A 20,578-nucleotide genomic window follows, 5' to 3' on the forward strand; every position below is an offset into this window, starting at 1 on the left:
TGATGTTTTCATTTTTAATTGTGGTTAGCAGAAAAAGCAGTATTAAGATGGCAGTTGGCTATTGTGATAGTCTTTTTAGAACTGAAAATGCAGATAACTATTGGTTGTGAGCAAAGTGGCCAGTTTACAGTGTCAAATTCCACCAAGTTATCAAGGTTGTGAATACAAGATTGTGGGGAAGATACCGTAGGTTAGAAAGAATGTGTTTACAAGTAGCTGGAAACTATTTCAATTATAGACTTGCTTTCTTTCCATCAGGCAACCACAGTGTTAGCTATTGAATCATATGTACTATTTGTTCTCATTCTAGCCTTTTCCTTTATAGTTCTGGATCCAAGTACACCAGGAATGCTCAACATATGGCACTTCAGATGTTTATCAGCCTTGATTCCCATCAGTCCTCCAACAATAACTGGATGGTCACAAATTGCCCACCTATGGCATATATGACTGCCTAAAGGCATTTGATGGAATACACTAGCTCTCATTAAAAGTGGTTAAGGAGGTGGTGTCTGGACAACTCCAGTCACTGTTGGATGAAACTGATTTTTTTCAATCTATTTCAGTTGGGCTTTAGGCTTTGATTTCGAACAGAAACTGCTTTGGATGCATATAATGACCATTGCTAGGAGAGAGAGACAGTGTAGTGTAACCCTGTTGATTCTCTGGGACTTCTCAGCAGCTTTTGATACTTACCTTTTGACTAGCTGAGTTGCATGCTGGAGATAGTGTTCCTGCTGTGCTTTGACAGTAAACTTCAGAAGGTGATTTGGAAGATTTTTGCTCTACTCCAGTGCAAATTTGATAGGAGTTTCCACAGGGCCCCATTAACATCTGTCTGTGTCTGTCTATCTAAGATTTTATATCCTCCTACCTTTTATCATGGGATTTCATGGTAGAGAGAAATAAAACAATATAGTATAAACAATGTAAAACAATTCTAGGTTTAAATCAATACAATAATTTAAACAGAACAATTTAAGGGGGGGGGGAGAATTAGTGGGATGTGTTTTAATTGTATGTTGTATTTTATACTGTGTTTTACCCGATGTTGTAAGCTGCCTCAATCCTATGGGGAGAGCCAGCATATAAATTATTATTATTATCAAAAGCTTATTTAACAAGTTAACAGGTTAAACATAAAAGTTTAGAACATTTAAAATCATGTACATTTGAAAGTAAATTGGGCCACAAAAAGCTTTAACAAAAAGCCCTGCCTTGATTTGTTGTCTGAAAGAAAACAAGATCAGCACCAATTGGAACTCTCAGTGTATCAGAGCATAGAAGGACATCTCCCATGTCCCCTTATAATATATTGCTCCCACTGGTGGGACAATGGAGGGCCCCTGTGGCAGATCGTGAGTTTGTGTGCAAGGATATGCTGAATGAACAACTAGGGGCAGTTAGGGGGCCTCATTGTCCCCCATGGGATCTTGGAAAGTCACACACACCCTGAAATTGTTTAAACCTTTGGTGGGGGGTTGGAAAATAAGGGAGTTTATAATGGCTTTTACTTTCTCAGAGCTGTTTCAGGTCCAGGAGAGGACCCTTTTTAGCTAGAGGTAAACCTGAAGCCAATTTCCATTTTACTTCTGCAGTTAAAAAGCATTTCCTGAGATGAGCTGGAAGTAGAGAGATGGCAAAATTGCCCCTGTTTTTTGTGATTTGCTGAGGGTGGAACAAAGTGGCCAGGGGGGTTGTATGTGGCCCATGCATCTTAATCTACATGAAAAGTGTGAGAGACCATTCAGTAGGTGGCTGAAACATAGGAGCGAAACACACCAGCCAATAGAGCCGGCTTCCAACCAGCTTGGGGGCGTGGCATGCAGACGACACATGCCCCCCAAGATGCCTAGAAGCTGGTTTCACACTGCCCAGATGTGGGCCAGATTTGGGCTGCTCTGACAGAGTGACATTTGCACGCTGCAGGAGTGCTGTAAAGCTGCAGTGGGTCAGGAAAAGCCAGCTTTTTGCCAGCGAAATTTACTGCTGCTTTTTGGGCTGGCAAAAGGAAGGATTGGGGCCACAACGTGCAGTTGTTGCAGCCCCAGTGTGGCTTTCTCAGGGATGGTCTGTTCCACCCCGTAGTTCTCCCTCCATTTATATAATCCATGTTGAAGCAGTGAGTGGTGTGAGTAAGTACCTGAGCATAATAGTGGAGTGCCTGAAGGCCAGTCTAAATAACCTGAGGGTCTGTTACTGGATGGTTTATCTGTTCAGCTAAGTGGCCTTCAACCTGTTCTGGAGAGAATTGCACCTCCTCCTATAGTGAGATCATGGAACTCCAAGCTCGTGGAGATTTATAGTCAAGCCTGCAGCCTCCCATCCATCAACCATGTTCCCATCCATCAGCTATGATCATTGTAAGGTTTCTTAGACAGCTCTATCCATCTACTTTTTGTTTGTTTGTTTGTTTGCCTCATTGCTACTCTCTCTTTTGTGATTGGGTTATTTTCCTCCTCTTCCTCTCTAGCTGTCCATGACTTTGTATGCTTGACCTTCTTTCTGTTTTCTGTGTTGTATCTGTGTGAGAAAGAATGGTGCCTATGAGGATGGGTGGATGCATGAGTGTATATGGGATGGTTTCACACATAGGCATGGCAGAGCGTAGCCCAAATGTTCTGCAAACAGATCCAGACTACATCTCTTCTCCGCCCCAGACTCACCATTCAGTTCCTGCAGCTCTCCACCCCAACCTTGGGGGGGAATTGGAGGAGCGTCTGGCTTTTCTTCTATGTGTTGACCACGTCCCCTTATCCAGAAACAGTCTGATGACGACAGTCGCTGAGATCTGTTAGGTTTCTCTGCAGTCTCAGCAGATGATATAATTATTCCGCATCTGACTGTGGGAACATAGCCAGCCACTTCTGCAATCCCCACTGCTCTCCACTAGTCACTGAATAGCTGTGGGAGGAGGCTGCAGTAATTAAATGGTGAGTCTGGAGTCGAAGGTTTTCATTGCTGTGGAGGGAAGAGGAGAATACCAACCTCCACACTGACCAAAATAAGACATAAACAGGCATCTGTTGGACTTAGGGCTGTGTATATCGTAACAGAATGCTGGCAATAGAGTAATTTGCTTGTAATTATCTTGTAATTATCTCCATGCTAAAGTTAGTGCTTTCCCTCATGGAACCTACTATAGAAATGTCATCTACTTAATGACGTTGTATTCATTCTTAAACCCAGCATAATTTTCTCTCCCAAGCCCTGGTACAAAGATGGTGAAATTCAAGAAGGGCGACAGTGTGGGTATCCGGCTGGCTGGTGGGAATGACGTAGGAATATTTGTTGCTGGTATTCAAGAAGGCACCTCAGCCGAGCAGGAAGGTCTTCAAGAGGGGGATCAGATTCTTAAGGTATGCATGCAGAAGACTTTCTGCAACATCAAACAACTGGGCTTTTTTAAAATACAGTTTGGTGGAGAAGTTGCTTTATTTCAAGATTAAAAACCAGAACGTGAAGGCAATGCACCACAAGTAACACTTTAATTTTGGAAATAATAAGGGCACAAGGATATTTTATTTTTAAAAAAGCGAAAACTGAATCGCTTCTAATGGCCTTAATATTTTTTGTAAAAGTTATAACATTTACTTGTTACTATTAAGGGAGGGGATGTTTGGAGCCATTTTGGTACTTTAAACAGTTTAGGAAGTAACTAAAAATTATAGAATGAGTCACAGCAGCAAGTCATTTTAAACAACGCAACAGTAATTTTTTTAATACAGTAATGTGGTCCAAGCTCTGTTGAAAACTGTTAAAAGGGTTTTTTTCATTGGGTCCTCATTAAAATCAATGGCTGAAGCATTATGAGATTATGATAGTTTCTGATACTATCTCTACAATTCAGTTGGAATAACAAAAGGAGGAAGGATGAACGACCTAGTTGTATGTTCCAGTTATCCACCTTCGTTATCTACCATCAGTTTTTGAAATCTTAAAGGTTCAAAAAAAAGTAGTACGCTCAAGTTAGGAAATCCGGCACCCTTTTTAAATCTGTGTATAATCCTGCTGAATTCAGTGGGACAAAGAGCAGCTTTAGCAACTGCCTGTAAAGTAGGACATAGGTGCCCTGGAGACATACATGAGTTTCAAATGTGAAAAGAGAAAAGCTCCTTCATTGAGGTGTAAGAATGCAAGAGTCCTTCTTAGCAAAATGCACTAGAATTCCTAAGAGAACACAAGCACCAGGGCTTCTTAGCCTCCCCCTTGTTCTTAACAAGCAAAACAGTATAAGAGTGTACCTAAATAGGTTTAGAATGGCACCAGGAAGTTGTAAGCAACACATTACCCCAAAAGCAGTTTCTCATTTCCATATACTTTTCCCCAGCCCCCATTGTTGTTGTTTCTCCATCTTTTGCTTTTAATAAGTTTTAGATACTGTTTGATAGCTCTTTACAGGCTGCTGTGGCTCTGAATCAAATTTTGAAAGATTTTTGGAGAGCTGATTTCCTTTCTGGCCTCCCTTTCACCCAGTCTCCCCCTTTAGTCCTTGTTCTTGTAAATGACTGGATTTACCATTTATCTAATACAGTACTCCTTTTCCTAGGAGTAGTTTTCTTTCTGTACATTGGGCCCTCCCACTTCCCAAGCATCCAGAGTCTCCCCCTTTACTCCTTGTAGCCTCTGGGCCTATTCTAAACCCTTTCCTGCATCTGTAATCCAAAGCTGAGGCCTTCAGGTTCAGTTAACAGGCAAGACCTTATTTTTAGGGAAAGGATGGTGGTTGAAGTTGGTTATGCTTTGCTGTTACGAAAATGATTTGTGATTAGCCATTTGGAGGCAGAGTCTGGCCATTTCCTAATTTCAGTAAAGTAATACATATACAGTTCATTTAAATGTGTAAAGCTTGATAACTAAAACCAGTTACTCGGCTGACACATTGAAAGGTATACTATTTGTTAGGGTTTTTTTCTACTGTATATTATATGCACTTTGTTTAATTATAATGGTTTATGAACATTGTAAATTTTAACTCATAACTTTATATAACTCTTATATTTCTGTTGCAATTGCTTGTGGCTAATGCAAATAAATGTTTGATCATATGATTGATCTATCAGCTTGCTAGTTTAAGCCATTATCTTGCAGCTTTTGTTAAAAGACTTTGTTAAAAACATGAGATTCCCCTTTGACAGTCTGAATTATCTCTCTAAATCTGTAATTTTGTACCAGGTAAACGCTCAAGACTTCAGAGGTATTGTTCGAGAAGATGCTGTGCTATACCTGTTGGAAATTCCCAGAGGTGATATTGTGACAATTCTGGCCCAAAGCAGATATGATGGTAGGTACCTGACATACAATTTACAAAAATAATTTTTCTGGATGCAGTCATTTACATAATATGTTTCCTTCTTTTATGTAAACAAATAAGCCCTATTTATTTGCTGTGTTTGCTTCTAGAGAGTTTTACAGTATTCTTGAAATCGTATATCACTAATAATATAAGACTATGGGTGCCATCCAAATTTTAAAATAATTGGGTGGTTGTTCATTTTTTCATTCCATACAGCAATTTCTTAATAACACTTGGTAATGTTAAACTTCCCTTTTGCTCCTCATGACAAGATGCAACTTTTTCTGTTCTCAATTTGGATGATAAGCAAAAACATCTTAAAATTTCTCATTCTGTAAATAATTGTTAATGAACAAAGCTTAGTTTTTGTCATCTTTGCAGTTTTACACAGTTATCCAGCAAAACATTTATTCAATAAATATATATGTTGCTTTTTAAACAGGAATAATTCCATGTCATGTTCAAACTCAGAAGGAACCTTTGTGGGGTTGACTGACTGTAAAGAATTATCCAATAAGGGGGAAAGGCCAGGATCATTATCAAATTACCTTATACTTTCTGTCATACAATTAAAAGATTTGCAAAGCTGTAATCCTTGCAATTCTGCTTGTTGGCCATGAAAGAGAGATTTATTAATCTACTTCAGGTGACTTCTAAGGAATGTCCCCCAGCTTTTAATGAAAATAATTATCTACTGTCACCCTCAACATTTTCTGCATTTATTTCCTTCTACTTTCCCATTCATGTTGCTGTATACCTAAAATTCCAGATAACACTACATGTATAGTTGGCCCTTCATGTCCACGGATTCTTTATCCATGGATTCAAGCATCCATGGATTGAATATATTTTGGTTTTCAAGGCAGGTGGGGCTGTAACCAAAACCCAGCAGATACCAAGGACCCACTGTATTAGATGGAAGGGGTTATTGTCCAGAAAAGCTCATGAGACAATAATGTTTTTTAAGGTTTTAACGTGCCGAGAACTTGGAAACAAATAGTTACAAATAACTTGTAATTAATATAATTAATTTATTTCCCAAATAACAGGGATTTAGTTCAGTTGCATTATGACTGCAACTTAATGAGGGATAATGTCCACTCCTTTTGTAGTGTAACTAGAACTGTTTGGTTATACTCTAATAGTTATGAGATAGTTGTCTTCCTTAAATGGCAGAAATGGAATATCACATAGCTGAAGTATTCAGCTTCATGCTCTGTTGTGAGAAGATGGATGACAGAAATGTCTGTTTTGTCCCATAGGCCAGCATATCATAGCATTCAGATTTTTCAAAAAATAACTAAAAAGTAGCTGTAAGTATTGTTTTAAAATAATAATAATAATAATTATTATTATTATTATTATTATTATTATTATACCCTGCTCTTCAGTCAAAAGGCTATAGCTGTAATGGTAAATGCTGGCAAAGTCTTGGAACTATAAATGTTAGCAGAATCTTGGAACAAGGAATTGCTATTTAAAAGTAACTGTCTTAGCTGCAGTAGATGACTGCAACATGGCTTAGTTCTTGTTGTGTGCTTTCAAATCATTTCCAGTTTAGGGCAATCCTAAGGTAAACCTATCATAGGGTTTCCTTGGCAAGATTTGTTTGCAAAATTTGCTGTTGCCTTTCTGTAGGCTGAGATAGTGTGATTTGCCCAAGGTCACCCAATGCATTTCCATAGCTGAGTTGGGATTTCAATCTGAGTCCAGTGCCCAAACCATTGCACGACACTGGCCCTTTGCTGTCTCTTTGGAAATGTTCCACCAACCCTGACATTTGTTAAAAATAATTGAATTACATGTGGTCTTTCTCTCCCCTCACCCCTGCTTGACCTTTCATCCAGTTTACAGAGACATAATGGCTTGCGGTAGAGGTGATTCTTTCTTCATAAGGACTCATTTTGAGTGTGACAAGGAAATACCACAGAGCTTAGCCTTCACCAGAGGAGAAGTCTTCAGAGTGGTTGATACATTATATGATGGAAAACTGGGACACTGGCTAGCTGTGAGAATTGAGAGTGAATTGGAAAAGGGCCTGATTCCGAATAAAAGCAGGTATGTTACTCTATCTGAATTTAATTTTACCTTGGACATGTCTCTCTCCCTCTCTGACTCGGAATTATATTGTAGTTCTGTTTGACCCAGGTCAGATAGAGTATCCAAGTCAAAGCATGCAGGACAAATTTTTGATTGCTTGGCTCACCAAAAAGTTGGAGCCCTTTGGACTCCACCCCAGTAGCTGTACCCCTTTTATTGAGTCCTGCATAAATGAGTGGTTGCATTTTATCCCTGTGGCAATCCAACATTTAGGGACAATAGCCCACTTTATGAAGGGAGGGTTGAAAGTTGCAATGGGGCAATTTTGCTGGTCCCACTCCTGGTATTCACATTTAGAGTATGGATGTCAGAGCTGAGTAAGGCTACATGTATAGACATCTCTGTATGTTCTTCCATGGGACCTGCAAACATGAGTGGATGGGCTTCTTCAGCTCAAATGTTTTCTCTGACACATAGATATTGGGGACAGGAAAAAATTTGTAATGTCAGAGGCTGGATCTGGTAATCTGGCCCTGCTGTCCATTTCAGTATGATATTTATCTGTATGTGAATTCATCTGTCTCTGCCTTTGCTCCAGTGAACTCTAGGTTCTGTATATGGCTCTTATCTCCCCTTTTCTTCGATTGTCATAGGAGTCGGGTGAGTTAGCTCAGGCTGAAATGGGGTGACTTGTATATGGAGAGGGCTACGGCAGTCCTCTATTCTGATGGAAGCTACTCCCTATCTGAATAGCAACTCCCACCTGGATCCTTGCCATTAGCTCCACTTACACTTCCCACCAAACCCACTTATACACCACTAATTCTAATGGTAGACATTTAATTGTTTCATGCATTGCTTTAATGTGGAAGGTGTTTCTGGTCTTTAATCTTTCTCTCTCTCCAAGGTTTTTAACTTCTGTTGAGCTTGAACTGCAGAAGATTATACTCAGAAGAGTACAATAAAGGCCCAGAAATAATGGAAGAAATTTAATTGTAGTTCATACAATAAAATGGAAATTATCCATTTTATGGCTGCCCTCTGCTATTGTTATAGTTGAATAAGACTCTGACAAGAAAATACTATGGGGCTCAGCAGCAGAGCTGGGTTAGCATTGCACATAGCCTATCAAACACAAAAGAAGAGTCAGAGTTTGGCCTCCTTTAAGCCTCTGTCAGTCTCTCTTTTAAAAATGTGTCAGTTGGCTGCCTTTCTACCCCTGCACATGCATATATCTTACAGCCTTTTGGAAATGGGCAAACTTTGGTCTCTTTTAGGGCTGAACAGATGGCCAGTGTTCAGAATGCTCAGAGGGATGGCTCAAGTGACAGGGCAGACTTCTGGCGAATGCGTGGCCAGCGATCTGGAATGAAGAAAAATTTAAAGAAAAGCCGTGAAGATTTGACAGCAATTGCATCTGTGAGCACTAAATTTCCAGCCTATGAGCGTGTTATGCTCCGGGAGGGTGAGTGAATGACAGCCTATAAAAACTGCTAACTGATTTTTGCATTTTTGTAGATGACAAGTTCTGCTGGTCTTTCCCTAAGCAATTTAAATAATGTCTGGCCAATCAGGTTTGGCTTTAGGCTACAAGCAAGTGTTAAAATCTGTCTCTGGCTATGAAGATGCTTTGGTCTGTCTAAAGACACCTCAGTTGTTTATATGAGTCATTGTATTTGCTTAGAAGTGTATTTTTTTCATTAACCAATATCCTTGTAAATATCTGAGAAGTGGAAGGAAAAAAGACCAGAGCTTGGAATGTTAGAAATGAAGTGTCTAATTGATTTTGTTATTTGTAGGTGAGTTTCAGAAATGAACCTGCTTGTTTTAACATTAGTATGAGACATTTTTAAATCAGTGATTCCCAAACTTTGGTCCTTCAGTGTTTTGGACTTCAGTTCCCAGAAACTCCAGCAAGCTTGGCCAACAATCAAGAATTCTGAGAGCTGAAGTCCGAAACATCTGGAGGACTACAGTTTGGGAACTACTGTTTCAAATCATTATGCAGATCATTATGTTAGTCATTGCTTTTTAAAGAAGCCATAGAATTTGAAAGAGTGGCACAGGACTCATTGACAGTATAGCCCATAATGCTATGTTTTGTTGTTGGCTCCTTTTAAAATGCTATTATTATGACATAAACCTGCTCCTTTCCCGTTTTTAGCCTCTTCAACCCCACATCAATGTAATTAGCAAAGAGTTTATGAAAGGAAAAAAATCTGAGTCTCTCTTGCAGGATGCCTGGCTGCAGCACAAGCCCCTTGGTATCTTGTCTTCTTTTGGCTTTTCTCTTCCCACAGCTTGTTTTCCCTGGGGCTTCTTTCTTCTTGTCTCTGTTTCTCTTTAATGTTTCTGACTTGGACCTTTATTTCTATTGTCATCCCAGTTTCAATGGTCAGAATGTCATTGTCTGGCTCCCAACCTCTATTTTCCATCCTGTTTCCTATCCTATGTAAGTTCTCCATGCTCCCTCGTCTATTTCTCTCTTTTTTTGTGTTTCTTCTCCTTCATCATCCACCCCAGTGGTCATACCATGTGCTCAGTGCATTCCTCTCTCTCTCATTCCTGCTCTTTTGCACTTGTTTCCTTCTGCAATAGCAACACAAGAGACAGTTCTTGAGATACATGAGATTAACCTTCCTTATTAACATTCTGCCTGTTTTGCCAACATTTTCAACCCCCATGGTGTTAAGATCAGGGTGAATGTCTTTGGGCAGTTATTAGCCAAAAATTAAATAAATTAGTTTACATACTTTAAACCTAATATGAATTCTGAAAAAAGATATATAAACACTTCAGACATTGTAATGAGTACACAGGCTGGTTCTCTATTTTGTTTTTCCATTAAAACTGTATTGTGTGAAGCAGCCTTCAAAATCAGAGGGGCTCATTTGCAGACATATGTAGCAAATACTCTTCAGAACAAGATGCTCTCCTTGTTTAAACTACTTTGTTCTCCATGTTCTCAATCTGTGGTGGCCAAAATGTAAGAGTTTCTTTTAAGTGTAGTTTGTTGTTGTGCTTGCATTCTAAAGATTAGAACCCCTGTCACTCAGCTGTTTGCCTATTTAGTTGAGCAACACAGGCATGAAAGTTGGCAGGGAAGGGTTTTTTTTTTTAATTCTCCCTACAGAAACAGTCCCTGACTTATTCTTGAACTGGGAGTAGTTCCAGACCTCCTCAAGAGTTCTGCCAGTGCTGAACACTGACACACATTACTACCTTAGCATAAGTTTTATTGATGATAAATTATGCTGCAGATGGTACATAGCAGAGAACCATTCCAGTCCTTTTGCTGATTCCAACGCTTTTCACATCTAATGTAAAACCGCCCCCGCCCCCAAACAAATCAGGCTTATCCCTTCATTCAGCAATCAAATCAAGTTGCTGTCTCTGGAGATAAAGGGCAGCTGGGTTGGGTTGCATTCCCTCCCAGGCTGAGGCTGATAGAAGATAGTATTCCAAAGATTATACAGTGGGCCCTTGGTATCCGCCGCAGGGATCTGTTCTGGATCCTCCCACAGTTATTAAAATCTATGGATGGTCAAGTCCCATCGCCCCCGCCAAAGCCTACCTTCCTGCTCTCACCAGAGCAGGGGGCTATCTTGTCCTCTTCCTCGCCACCTCCTCCTCCTCTTTCTCCTCCTCCTCTCTTCCCCTGCTGCTGTTGCCTCTGCACTTCCTCGTCTTCCTCATCCCTCTTCTTCTCTCCGTCCTCCTCCTTCCACCTGCATCTGCCTCCACTGTTCCTCTTCCTTCCTTCTTCTCCTTCTCCTCTTAATTGCTCTGCTGCCACTGCTCTTCCTCTTCCTTTTCATCCTCTTCCCCAGCTCCTTCTCCTCCTCTTCCACCCGCCTCCACAGCCGCTTTCCTTTTCTTTATTCCTCTTTCTCCAATTCTTTCCCCTGCCTCTGCTGCTCTTCCCTTTCTTTCTTTCTTTCTTTCTTTCTTTCTTTCTTCTCCTCCTCTTCCCTGCTGCCTCCTTCTTTCTCATCCTCCTATTACCCCTCCATCACTGCCACTGCCCCTCCTCCTCCTCCTCCTCCTCTCCTCCCCTGCTGCCGCCGCCTCAGCACATCATCTTCCTCCTCCCTCTTCTTTTTTTCCTCCTCCCCCCACCTCTGCCTCTGTTTTTCCTCTTCGTTCCCCCTTCTCTTTCTCCCCCCACTCGCTCTGCCACCACTGCTCTTCCTCCTCTTCCTCTTCCTTCTCCATCCTCTTCCCCAGCTCAACCTCCTCCTCTTCCTTCCCTCCTCCGCTTTCCCTCATCTTCCTTCTTCCTCCCTTACTTCCTTCTCTTTCCCCTACTTCTGCTGCTCTTCCCCTTCTTTCTTCCTCCTCCTTCTCTTCTCTGCTGCCTCCTCCTTTCTGCTCCTTCATATTTTTCTGATTAACTCTTTGTTGAAATGCCTTGTTGGCTTTCATTATTGTGCGTGTATATATGGTTGGCTATGTAAATGGGATATGGAGAATGGTGTTAGAATAGACAAGACCAGAAGGAGAAACAGGGTGGCTCAACCTGCTTTGGTCCTGCCATTCACCAAATCTGTCCCTTAGCTTCATTTCCTGAGAGACTACAACCTTTGGGGCAGATTTCTTCACCTGGTCTGTTAGCAGCATGCCCTCTTATTAATAAACTAAAGATTACCTGGCTAGAAATTGAGTTGGCTGAACAAGTTCCAAAGTGAAGCAGATACATCTTGAACTATTCAAAGGTGCTGCTGGCATGCTATTTTAAAGTAGGAGTGGATAACTGTGGGAGGGAAGGGACTACTTCACCACTCAAAGGTTTTTTTGTCAGGTTTTTAGGGCCCCTGGGCCATTTTAGAGAAGTCACTTCCTGTTCTCTTCCTTTTAAAAATGGTTTCTCATGGGCCTGAAATGGCGGGGAAAACATGACAAAAATTCCCCCACACCTCCTAGAAGGCATTTGGGATGATTTTAAGGCAAAAATGTTTTGAAATTTTCTGTGATCCTGGGGTCTCTGGGGGTCACAAACACAGCCCTATATGCTGCAAAGTGGGGTCCTGTAGACTAAAAATTCCCCTATTTTAAAGTAACATTTAACGCATGCTTCATAATTTTACAAAGGAATGCAAACAACCTGAAGCAGTAGTTGGACTGAGATGTAGACTTTTTTTTAAGCATGAGAACAGATTAGTGGGAGAATATTGTTAAAATAATAGATGATTTTTTGGGAGTCAAGCTGAGTGGAATGGTCATACACTTTTATTTTTATTATATGTCAGATATTGCTTGTTAATTCTTGTTGTCAGTTCTCGTTGGAAACATTTGCCTTTAAGATGACCAGGTTTTTTTTAAATGTATGTAGCTTATATATGCTTGGTGTTAATCAGTTAAGTCCTCCAGTGTTCTAAAGCCCACCAAAGAGCTCCAGAGGTTAGTTGTGAAGCTATCCTCTGGAAAAACCTCAAGGGGAGGTGAATGAGGAATGTTCCATTTGGTAGTTGGCTTCTCCTTGTGAAATGTTGGATTTTTCCCATTTAGCGGGTGTGCACTCTTAAATGAATGCCTTCCACTTTTGATCACAACCATTTTTTTTAACTTTTTGCTTGCAGCTGGCTTTAGGAGGCCTGTGGTGATTTTTGGTCCCATAGCAGACATAGCAATGGAGAAGTTGTGCAATGAGCTACCTGACTTTTATCAAGCTGCCAGTAAGTCATTCAGTGCTTCTTGCTTAGGTTTGATTAATTTATTTTATTTCAGCATATTTTATTGCTTGCCTTTTTAAGATGGAGCCCTCACAATGTGACAATGCAAAAAACAGAAGCAACAGAATATTAGGTAGAATATGTAATCATAAAGTACCTAGCTAAACGGACACATGTCAGCAGCTGATTTAGTTCACAGAAGTTCACTTAAGGAAATAATCTGATAAAAAGGTACCTTTTAAGTGCTTAGTACTGAAGAGGCCAAGGAAATGTTAAGTGGAAGGTAGTTGTACAACTGTGGGTCTGCCACTCAAATGGAACTCCCTTTTGTGCTTCCCTGCATAGTTTTATCAGTGAGCAAACAAGCTGGGCTTTTGACCTTACATATACTCTAAGATCTGTAAGAAACATGTGCAGGTAGTGCTATTAAGCAAAACCTAAAATATTTATGATAGGTATAGGCAAAATGTAGTCCTCCAGTTGTTGGACTACAGCTTTCATGAGCACTAGGTGCAGTCCTATAATATATGAAGATCCACATACGTATTTAGGATCTTTCAGGTAAATAACAGCACTTTGGGTCTGGAAACTCACTGACCATTGTAAAATGACAAAGAAGTGCTGCCAAGGAGTAAGACATTCTTGTTAGATTAGCCTCTAAGCCAGTGGTTCCCAACCTTCCTAATGCCGTGACCCTTTAATACAGTTCCTCATGTTGTGGTGACCCAAACCCATGAAATTATTTTCATTGCTACTTCATAGCTGTAATTAAATAGGTGTTTTCCAATGGTCTTAGGCGACCCCCATGAAAGGGTCATTCGACCCCCAAAGGGGTCCCAACCAACAGGTTGGGAACCACTGCTCTAAGCAGTTGTACTTGGACTACTTGAAGTCTCTCTCAATGTTATTTAGTTTTAAAAAAACTATTGGACAAATTATGACATATACCAATTACTCTTCCAGAAACAGAACCTAAAGATGCTGGTTCAGAGAAGTCCACTGGTGTGGTGCGTTTAAATACTGTGAGGCAAATTATTGAACAGGTACATATTTTCTACTGTTCCTTTTGCTTTTGGATAAAATTAAGGCAATCTGGAGAAAGTGATAATGGTGGTTTGTGTATTTAATTCTTCATAAGCATAACCTCTGTATTTTCTCTTGTTTTAAACTACAACAGGACAAACATGCTTTATTGGATGTGACACCCAAAGCTGTGGATTTGTTAAACTACACACAGTGGTTTCCAATTGTAGTGTTCTTCAACCCAGACAGCAGACAGGGAGTGAAAATCATGCGGCAAAGGCTACTTCCCACATCCAACAAGAGCTCACGGAAGCTTTATGACCAAGCAAATAAATTGAAAAAGACTTGTCCACATCTTTTTACGGGTATGTGAAAATATGTCTCTTTTTTTGTTTTCTATGGAAACATGTATAAGTGTGGAGTGAATTTTATATGACTCCTTGAGAAAATTCTCATCACTTTCCTGAGCAAAGATGAGTACAGTCAAATGTTTCTTCCTTCTAAATCATACTGAAATAAATTTTAGGTTGAGTAGGAATTATGCTTTGAATTTATTGTGTGAATCATGCATTTGAAATTTCCTGGTCACCTACTCCCCTGCAAGCCCTTTCATTCCTTCTTTGTTTGTATGCAGGAAGCTTTAGTTTAATGTTGAAAGTAGGTATTGCCTGCCACAAATAATTTTAAAAGGCAGTGAAATAATTGATGGGAACAGTTGCTCCTTGTTGCTAGCAGATAGCAGAGTATACAGCCATGTTTTTTTCAGAAGGTTGGTCACAGTACCTAATGAATGAACCAAGTGCAGACAATGTGAATGTAGCCTAGAGTTTGCACTGCTTTTTCGACTATAGTTCCCAGGATTCACCGGCCAGCTGGCTGAGTCTGAGAGTTGTGGTCAGAAAAAAGGTGTCCCCCCCCCCCCCCCCCCCCAAATTTGAGTACAGATCATAAAATGTTGCACCCTAGCCTGTAGTATTAAAATAGGAGTGAATTCATAGGTATGAATTTATTGGACCTGAGCAAGATAGGGAGTCTTGGAGATGTGTCATCTGCTGGGCTGACATGAGTTAGGATCAACACGAAGATGGTTAACAACAACAAAAGAATTTATCTATCTATCTATCTATTATTTTTTTATATCCTACCTTTCTCCTCAAGGAATTTGAGGCTGATAACAAATTTAAAACAGTACAAATTAAAAACACTTCAAAAGCATTTTAAAAAACATCATTTTTTAAAAAAATGTATTTAAAAACCATTTTAAAAATTAAAAAGTTAACTTTACACATTAAAACTATTAAAATGTATCAAAAACTATATACGACCCTTGGCATCTGAATTACATATCATTTAATAGCCCAACCCTCATTAGTTAGAAAAATTCTGATGGCACAAAAATGTTTTCCTGTCAAAGAAAGCAGAGTAGGGATGGGTCCATCCTAGCCTTTCTAGGTAGGGAACAGGCACTGAGAGGGCCCTTTCCCTTGTTCCTACCAAATGAGCCTCAAAAGGTGATGGGACAGAGATTATCCTCTCTGGATTATTTTAACATTCTGATGGGTTTATGAAGGGAGATGAGATCTTTCAAATAACCTGGACCCAAGCCCGAGGAAAAATTGGCCTGTCATCTGTTTATGGGGATGATGTTTTAGGTGAAATCATTAACAAGGTACAGAAACTTTATTGCCAAAAGCACACATAAAAAATACTTCCACAATATATCACTGAAAATTACAAATTTCTTAATTCTTTACACTGATTGAGTGTGCCCTATTATGCTATACTTGTAAATGCTAACTTTAAGTGTCTTAACCAAAGATGGCTGGGTTATGGTACTCAGGTACCTTAACACTAGGGCAAACATGTCCTTATTCTGTTGAAATAATTAGAAGGGATGCATTGAAACTTAATTATAGTCATGTTACAACCACATCGAATAATTAATTCTTTTAATCTCTGCAGCTACAATTGATTTAAATTCAGCCAACGATAGCTGGTATGGGAGCCTCAAAGAAACTATTCAGCAACAGCAGAGTGAAGCAGTATGGGTTTCAGAAGGAAAGGTATGTGGTCACACACATATGGACCACAGTATGGACAGAAACTTTTCTATGGAAGGAGATTGTCATTGTGCACAAAGGGGTTTTCCGTTATATGTGCAGAAAATCTTTCTACTAAGCCAATGTAGAAATCCTTCAGTTTTATTCAACATTTGTTATAGATCATTGGTTACATACCCAAAAAACAAAACAAACTATTGGGTGGAAAATTGTGATTGGGAATCAAAACAGAACAAAAATATATCACCGTGTATTTTTTTACTCTCCCTAATTATTTTTATGACACTGGCATTCCTACATATTGAAGCTTCTGTTTCTTATGATATTATCTAATGTGAATGTGGATGTGACAAGGAAAGTATAACTTCTCAAAATCCCCTTTTCAGCTGGAAGGAATGGATGATGACATTGAAGATCGTATGTCATACTTAACAGCAATGGGTGCTGACTATCTGAGCTGTGACAGCCGATTGATCAGTGACATGGAGGATACTGATGGAGAAGGTGGGACATACACAGACAATGAGTTAGATGAGCCATCCTATGAGCCCAGAGTGTCTTCTATTAGTCGGTCTTCTGAACCTGTGCAACATGAAGAGGTGAGAAGTTCAGAATGAAGCAAGTTGTTTGTTTCTCTCAAAATAGTCACTATGGTACTACTTGAACATAACCATAATCAAAAGCAATAAAAAGCACAAAACCAATATTACCATTGTTTTCAATAATAATAAGATAGCATACAGTAAGAGAAGAAAAGAAAGTCAGCAATACCATTTTATGGCAGGTTCGCCTAAGAATCCTGACATCTGGGAGGTGTGGCTTAGAAAATCACTTGCCTTGTCACACAGAAGACTTTCAGGCATACCCTCCCAAAGCTTTAGTTATGATGATTCCTTGCCTCCCCTACAGACGTTCAAAGAATGGGCAGCATGGAAGCAGCCTGTCACCACTGCCACTGGATGTTGCCTCTTTTCCTTGCTGTTGGATACTTGGCTACTGCCTCTGCTCTTTCCTTTGCATTCAGTCTAAGTTTGCTTGTGGAGCATAGAATGTGAGCCAATGACAGTAAAACTGATGCTTTAGGAAAAATTAGTACCATTTCAAGGCATTGGAATAATTTGTTTACATTAGTGAGCAGGACACGATTTTGTATCATCCACAAAAGGGAAAACTTTCCTACTTCATATTAACTGCAGATAAAATGAGAGACATTCCAGTTCAGGCTGTGCAGCATCAGTGCAGAGAGGCAGCTCGCCCTACTCTGAGGCACTGTTGTAGAACAATTTAATACGGATTATTTAAAATTGCTTCAGTCTAAAATGGTGACAAACAAGTGAGCTTCAAACATGCATACTATTGCCTTAAAATAACCCAGACTTATGCAGTTGGTTTTATACAGAGCCCTGTGTGAGCAGACTGCTGTAACAAACATTGCAAAAACTATGTGATGAACAAGGGTGAAGAGTGAAAGAGAACTTGTAGAATAGTACAATTGGAAAAACTTTTGAATTAAACTGAGTAGGAGAACAAGTCCATAAACTTTTTTGGTGGTGGTGATAAGGCATTGCAAAGCTGTAACATGAGTCAAGAATTATGTGAATGTATGTATAATTGTTTATTACTTGTCCTTAGAGTCTAAGGAGACCCAGCCCTGAACCAAGAAATCAGATGAGAAGAGCTGGTAGCAGGGAAGTTCTGAGAGATCCCAGTCCACCTCCAGCATTCAAGCCTGAACCTCCCAAGGTAATGATAGAGCAAAGGGACTACTGTTAATTGTTGGAACTGATACTGTTTCATCAGTTTTCTAAGAGCATGTTACACATCCATTGTCTTTCAGATTTCTCTGCTCCAGTTCCCATCTTCAGTTTTTCATTCTGAGCCTAAGGAGATGTTTAACTGTGTCTTATCCATCTGTGCCTCCTTAGTTAAAACACCAATGTAGGATAGGATTTACAAACCATATTAATCAATTTGCTGTTGATGAACATTTCCAGACTGAATCTTCTGTTTTTATATAAATGTTAACATATTGGCTTTTCTTTTTATATTAAAGGGTAAACAGCCAAGCAAAGAAGATCCATATGATGTCCCTAAGACTTATGAACCCAGAACAAACAGCCCTAGTGGTCTTAGCACAGAAGTATCTGGAATATCAGCTAAAGCAGCTCCTCCACCTATAGCCATCAAACCTACTTTTGGACGTCCTATATTAAAATCCTCTCAGCCAGCCATTCAGCCATCAGAATTAGAGGAGAAAACAGAGGAGGGTGTAGACGAAGAGGAGAACACACCGAAATCTGTCCTGGGAAAAGTTAAAATATTTGAGAAAATGGACCATAAGGCAAGACTCCAGAGAATGCAAGAATTGCAAGAAGCACAAAATGCCAGGGTATAGAAGAAAAAAAAGAACCATATTGTGTAGCTAGGTTTTTTTTTCAGTTTAAAAATATTGAGAACATTATATTACCTTTGAATTATCAATGCATTTAAAATTTAGTTTAAAAATCTTGTGAGCAGAGTTCTGTTAAAGTAAATGGGAAAAGACAAGGGGTTTGAGGGGGATAATTTCCCTTTTTCTGCCCTACAAATGTAGAATGTCCTCCCAAAATGTGTGGGAGTAGTGTATGGAACTGCAGAAGAAAAGAGAAATCAACAAAAGCAGACTCCACTTCATCATCCTTAGTGGAAAAGCTATTCTGTATCCAAGCCATACATCTTCAGGGACACACAAAGAAATATCCCATAGTTTTAATCTTTCCCCATTGAAACATTTATTTGTTTTATTGTTAGCAGTAGTGCATTAATGGTTTTGTACTTTGCTGCTCTGCATGTTTTTGAATACTGTGACTCTCTGTAATGTGCAGAAATAGATCTTGGTTAGCATCTCATTATGGGAAATATCATTGGGGTCAGCCACCCATTTGTAATTTGAGAGGGTCTTGAGAAAGGATCTAATGTTCACATATTTTCTTTTTATAGGTAGAAATAGCTCAAAGACACCCAGACATTTATGCTGTCCCAATCAAAACACAGAAACCAGAGCAGAATTGGTCCCAAACTGTCAGGTAAAATAAATTCATTTGTGCATGCTCTTGTTAATGTAGAAGGGGCAGTTGGCCATGAACAAGGACACAAAGTTAAGTCACCACTGAATTAAACTACTACAAAATTTGCCTTTAAAAAGAAATATATATGGTCCAAAAATAATTTGATAGAATGTATTTTCCAAGAGTTTAAAAGCTGGTAGAGCTCTACTGAAAATATTTGATTTAACTACTGCATAAATGAATATTTCTCATTTCTAGTATTTCTCATATCATATTGATGCATGATGCTCTTCCTCAAATATCTTATCTGGGTTTCAGTCCTATCTGTAGTTAGCACGAACTCCATGCCCTTATTTTAACGCTTTACTGCATCCTGTTTCCCATCTCTTGTTGCTGCTAATATTCTTGCTTATAATCTCCAGTTCCTCTGTTTTCAGTCAACCAAAGGCTTCCTGTTTTCTTAGGCTGCTCCACCATTTTCTTTTGCTTCTCTCCCTATGCCATAAAAGGAAATGGAAAACTGACTTATGTGCACAATGCCCTTCTCTCTGTGTCTTCTTCAAATTCCTCATCAAACCCCACATTTTCAGTGTCACTTTGAGCTTTTCCTCTTGCCCAGTTGTAACCAGCTCTCAGTATGCAATGAAGTTTGTCCATATTTTTCTCCAGTACAGTAGTCTCATCTCAGTCATTTTTCTGTTACCTATGTAACACTTTAAGATGCCCTGTATGCTAAGTGAAAAAATAAGAAAAATAACGGGGCCATTCATTGTTAACTTGTTTCTTTATATGTATTAGTATTGTCATTATTATGCTACTGTAATGTTTTAAAATTAATTTAAAGTACTTTATAGATAAAGAGACTGCATTCAAAATCCCAGTCATTTGTGTTGGGGGGGGGGGGAATAACATACTCATCAGACTCTTAACTGAGAGTCTATCCATGCTACATGGTCATAGCATAGCACTTTTAAATGCCATGTCTTCATCTTGTAGAATCCTTTGATTTGTAGTTTGCTGAGGTCTTTAGAAGGCTCTAATACAATTCCAGTCCACTCCCCTGAACTAAAGCAGTAAATTTTAAGGAATATACCAACTACAATTCCTGGAGTTCCATAAAATTTAGAATGGCACCATTACAGTGCTGTAACTATGGATGCAAACTCATTTTTATGAAGAGAATACTCTGATAATGTGAAAATAGAAGGAGGCAAAAGGAAAACCACACTGCAGTTCAGACCATGCTGACTGGAAGTGGTAGTCTAAAAAAGTAACTTAACAGCCCAAGTTAGGACTGGCACAGCTGTTGAGTAGGATTAAGTGGCAGATTTTGGAACACAGTAAAATTGTTGTGATTCAGCCATAGCTTAGTACAGTGCTACCTCGGGTTACGAAATTAATTCGTTCCGCCGCTCCGTTCGTAACCCGATACATTTCGCA

The 20,578-nt window shown here is 39.5% G+C and overlaps 1 protein-coding gene across 7 annotated transcripts in view; it reads left to right on the plus strand.

Annotated features, from left to right (window-relative positions):
- The window catches only part of TJP2 (tight junction protein 2), a 103,970-nt gene that overhangs the window by 81,979 nt on the left and 1,413 nt on the right, over positions 1–20,578 (plus strand). For 6 of the 7 annotated variants that reach the window (XM_042447247.1, XM_042447246.1, XM_042447248.1 and 3 more), the window contains 12 exons: positions 3,209–3,359; positions 5,176–5,284; positions 7,144–7,354; positions 8,614–8,801; positions 12,916–13,011; positions 13,972–14,051; positions 14,186–14,396; positions 15,994–16,094; positions 16,478–16,690; positions 17,724–17,834; positions 18,145–18,480; positions 19,071–19,156. In XM_042447247.1, the coding sequence (XP_042303181.1) occupies positions 3,209–3,359; positions 5,176–5,284; positions 7,144–7,354; positions 8,614–8,801; positions 12,916–13,011; positions 13,972–14,051; positions 14,186–14,396; positions 15,994–16,094; positions 16,478–16,690; positions 17,724–17,834; positions 18,145–18,480; positions 19,071–19,156 (1,893 nt within the window). The remainder of the gene's footprint in view (positions 1–3,208; positions 3,360–5,175; positions 5,285–7,143; positions 7,355–8,613; positions 8,802–12,915; positions 13,012–13,971; positions 14,052–14,185; positions 14,397–15,993; positions 16,095–16,477; positions 16,691–17,723; positions 17,835–18,144; positions 18,481–19,070; positions 19,157–20,578) is intronic. The other variant, XM_042447245.1, reaches the window with a different exon arrangement.

This window comes from Sceloporus undulatus, chromosome 2, assembly GCF_019175285.1.
Source record: "Sceloporus undulatus isolate JIND9_A2432 ecotype Alabama chromosome 2, SceUnd_v1.1, whole genome shotgun sequence".
NCBI lineage: Eukaryota > Metazoa > Chordata > Lepidosauria > Squamata > Phrynosomatidae > Sceloporus > Sceloporus undulatus.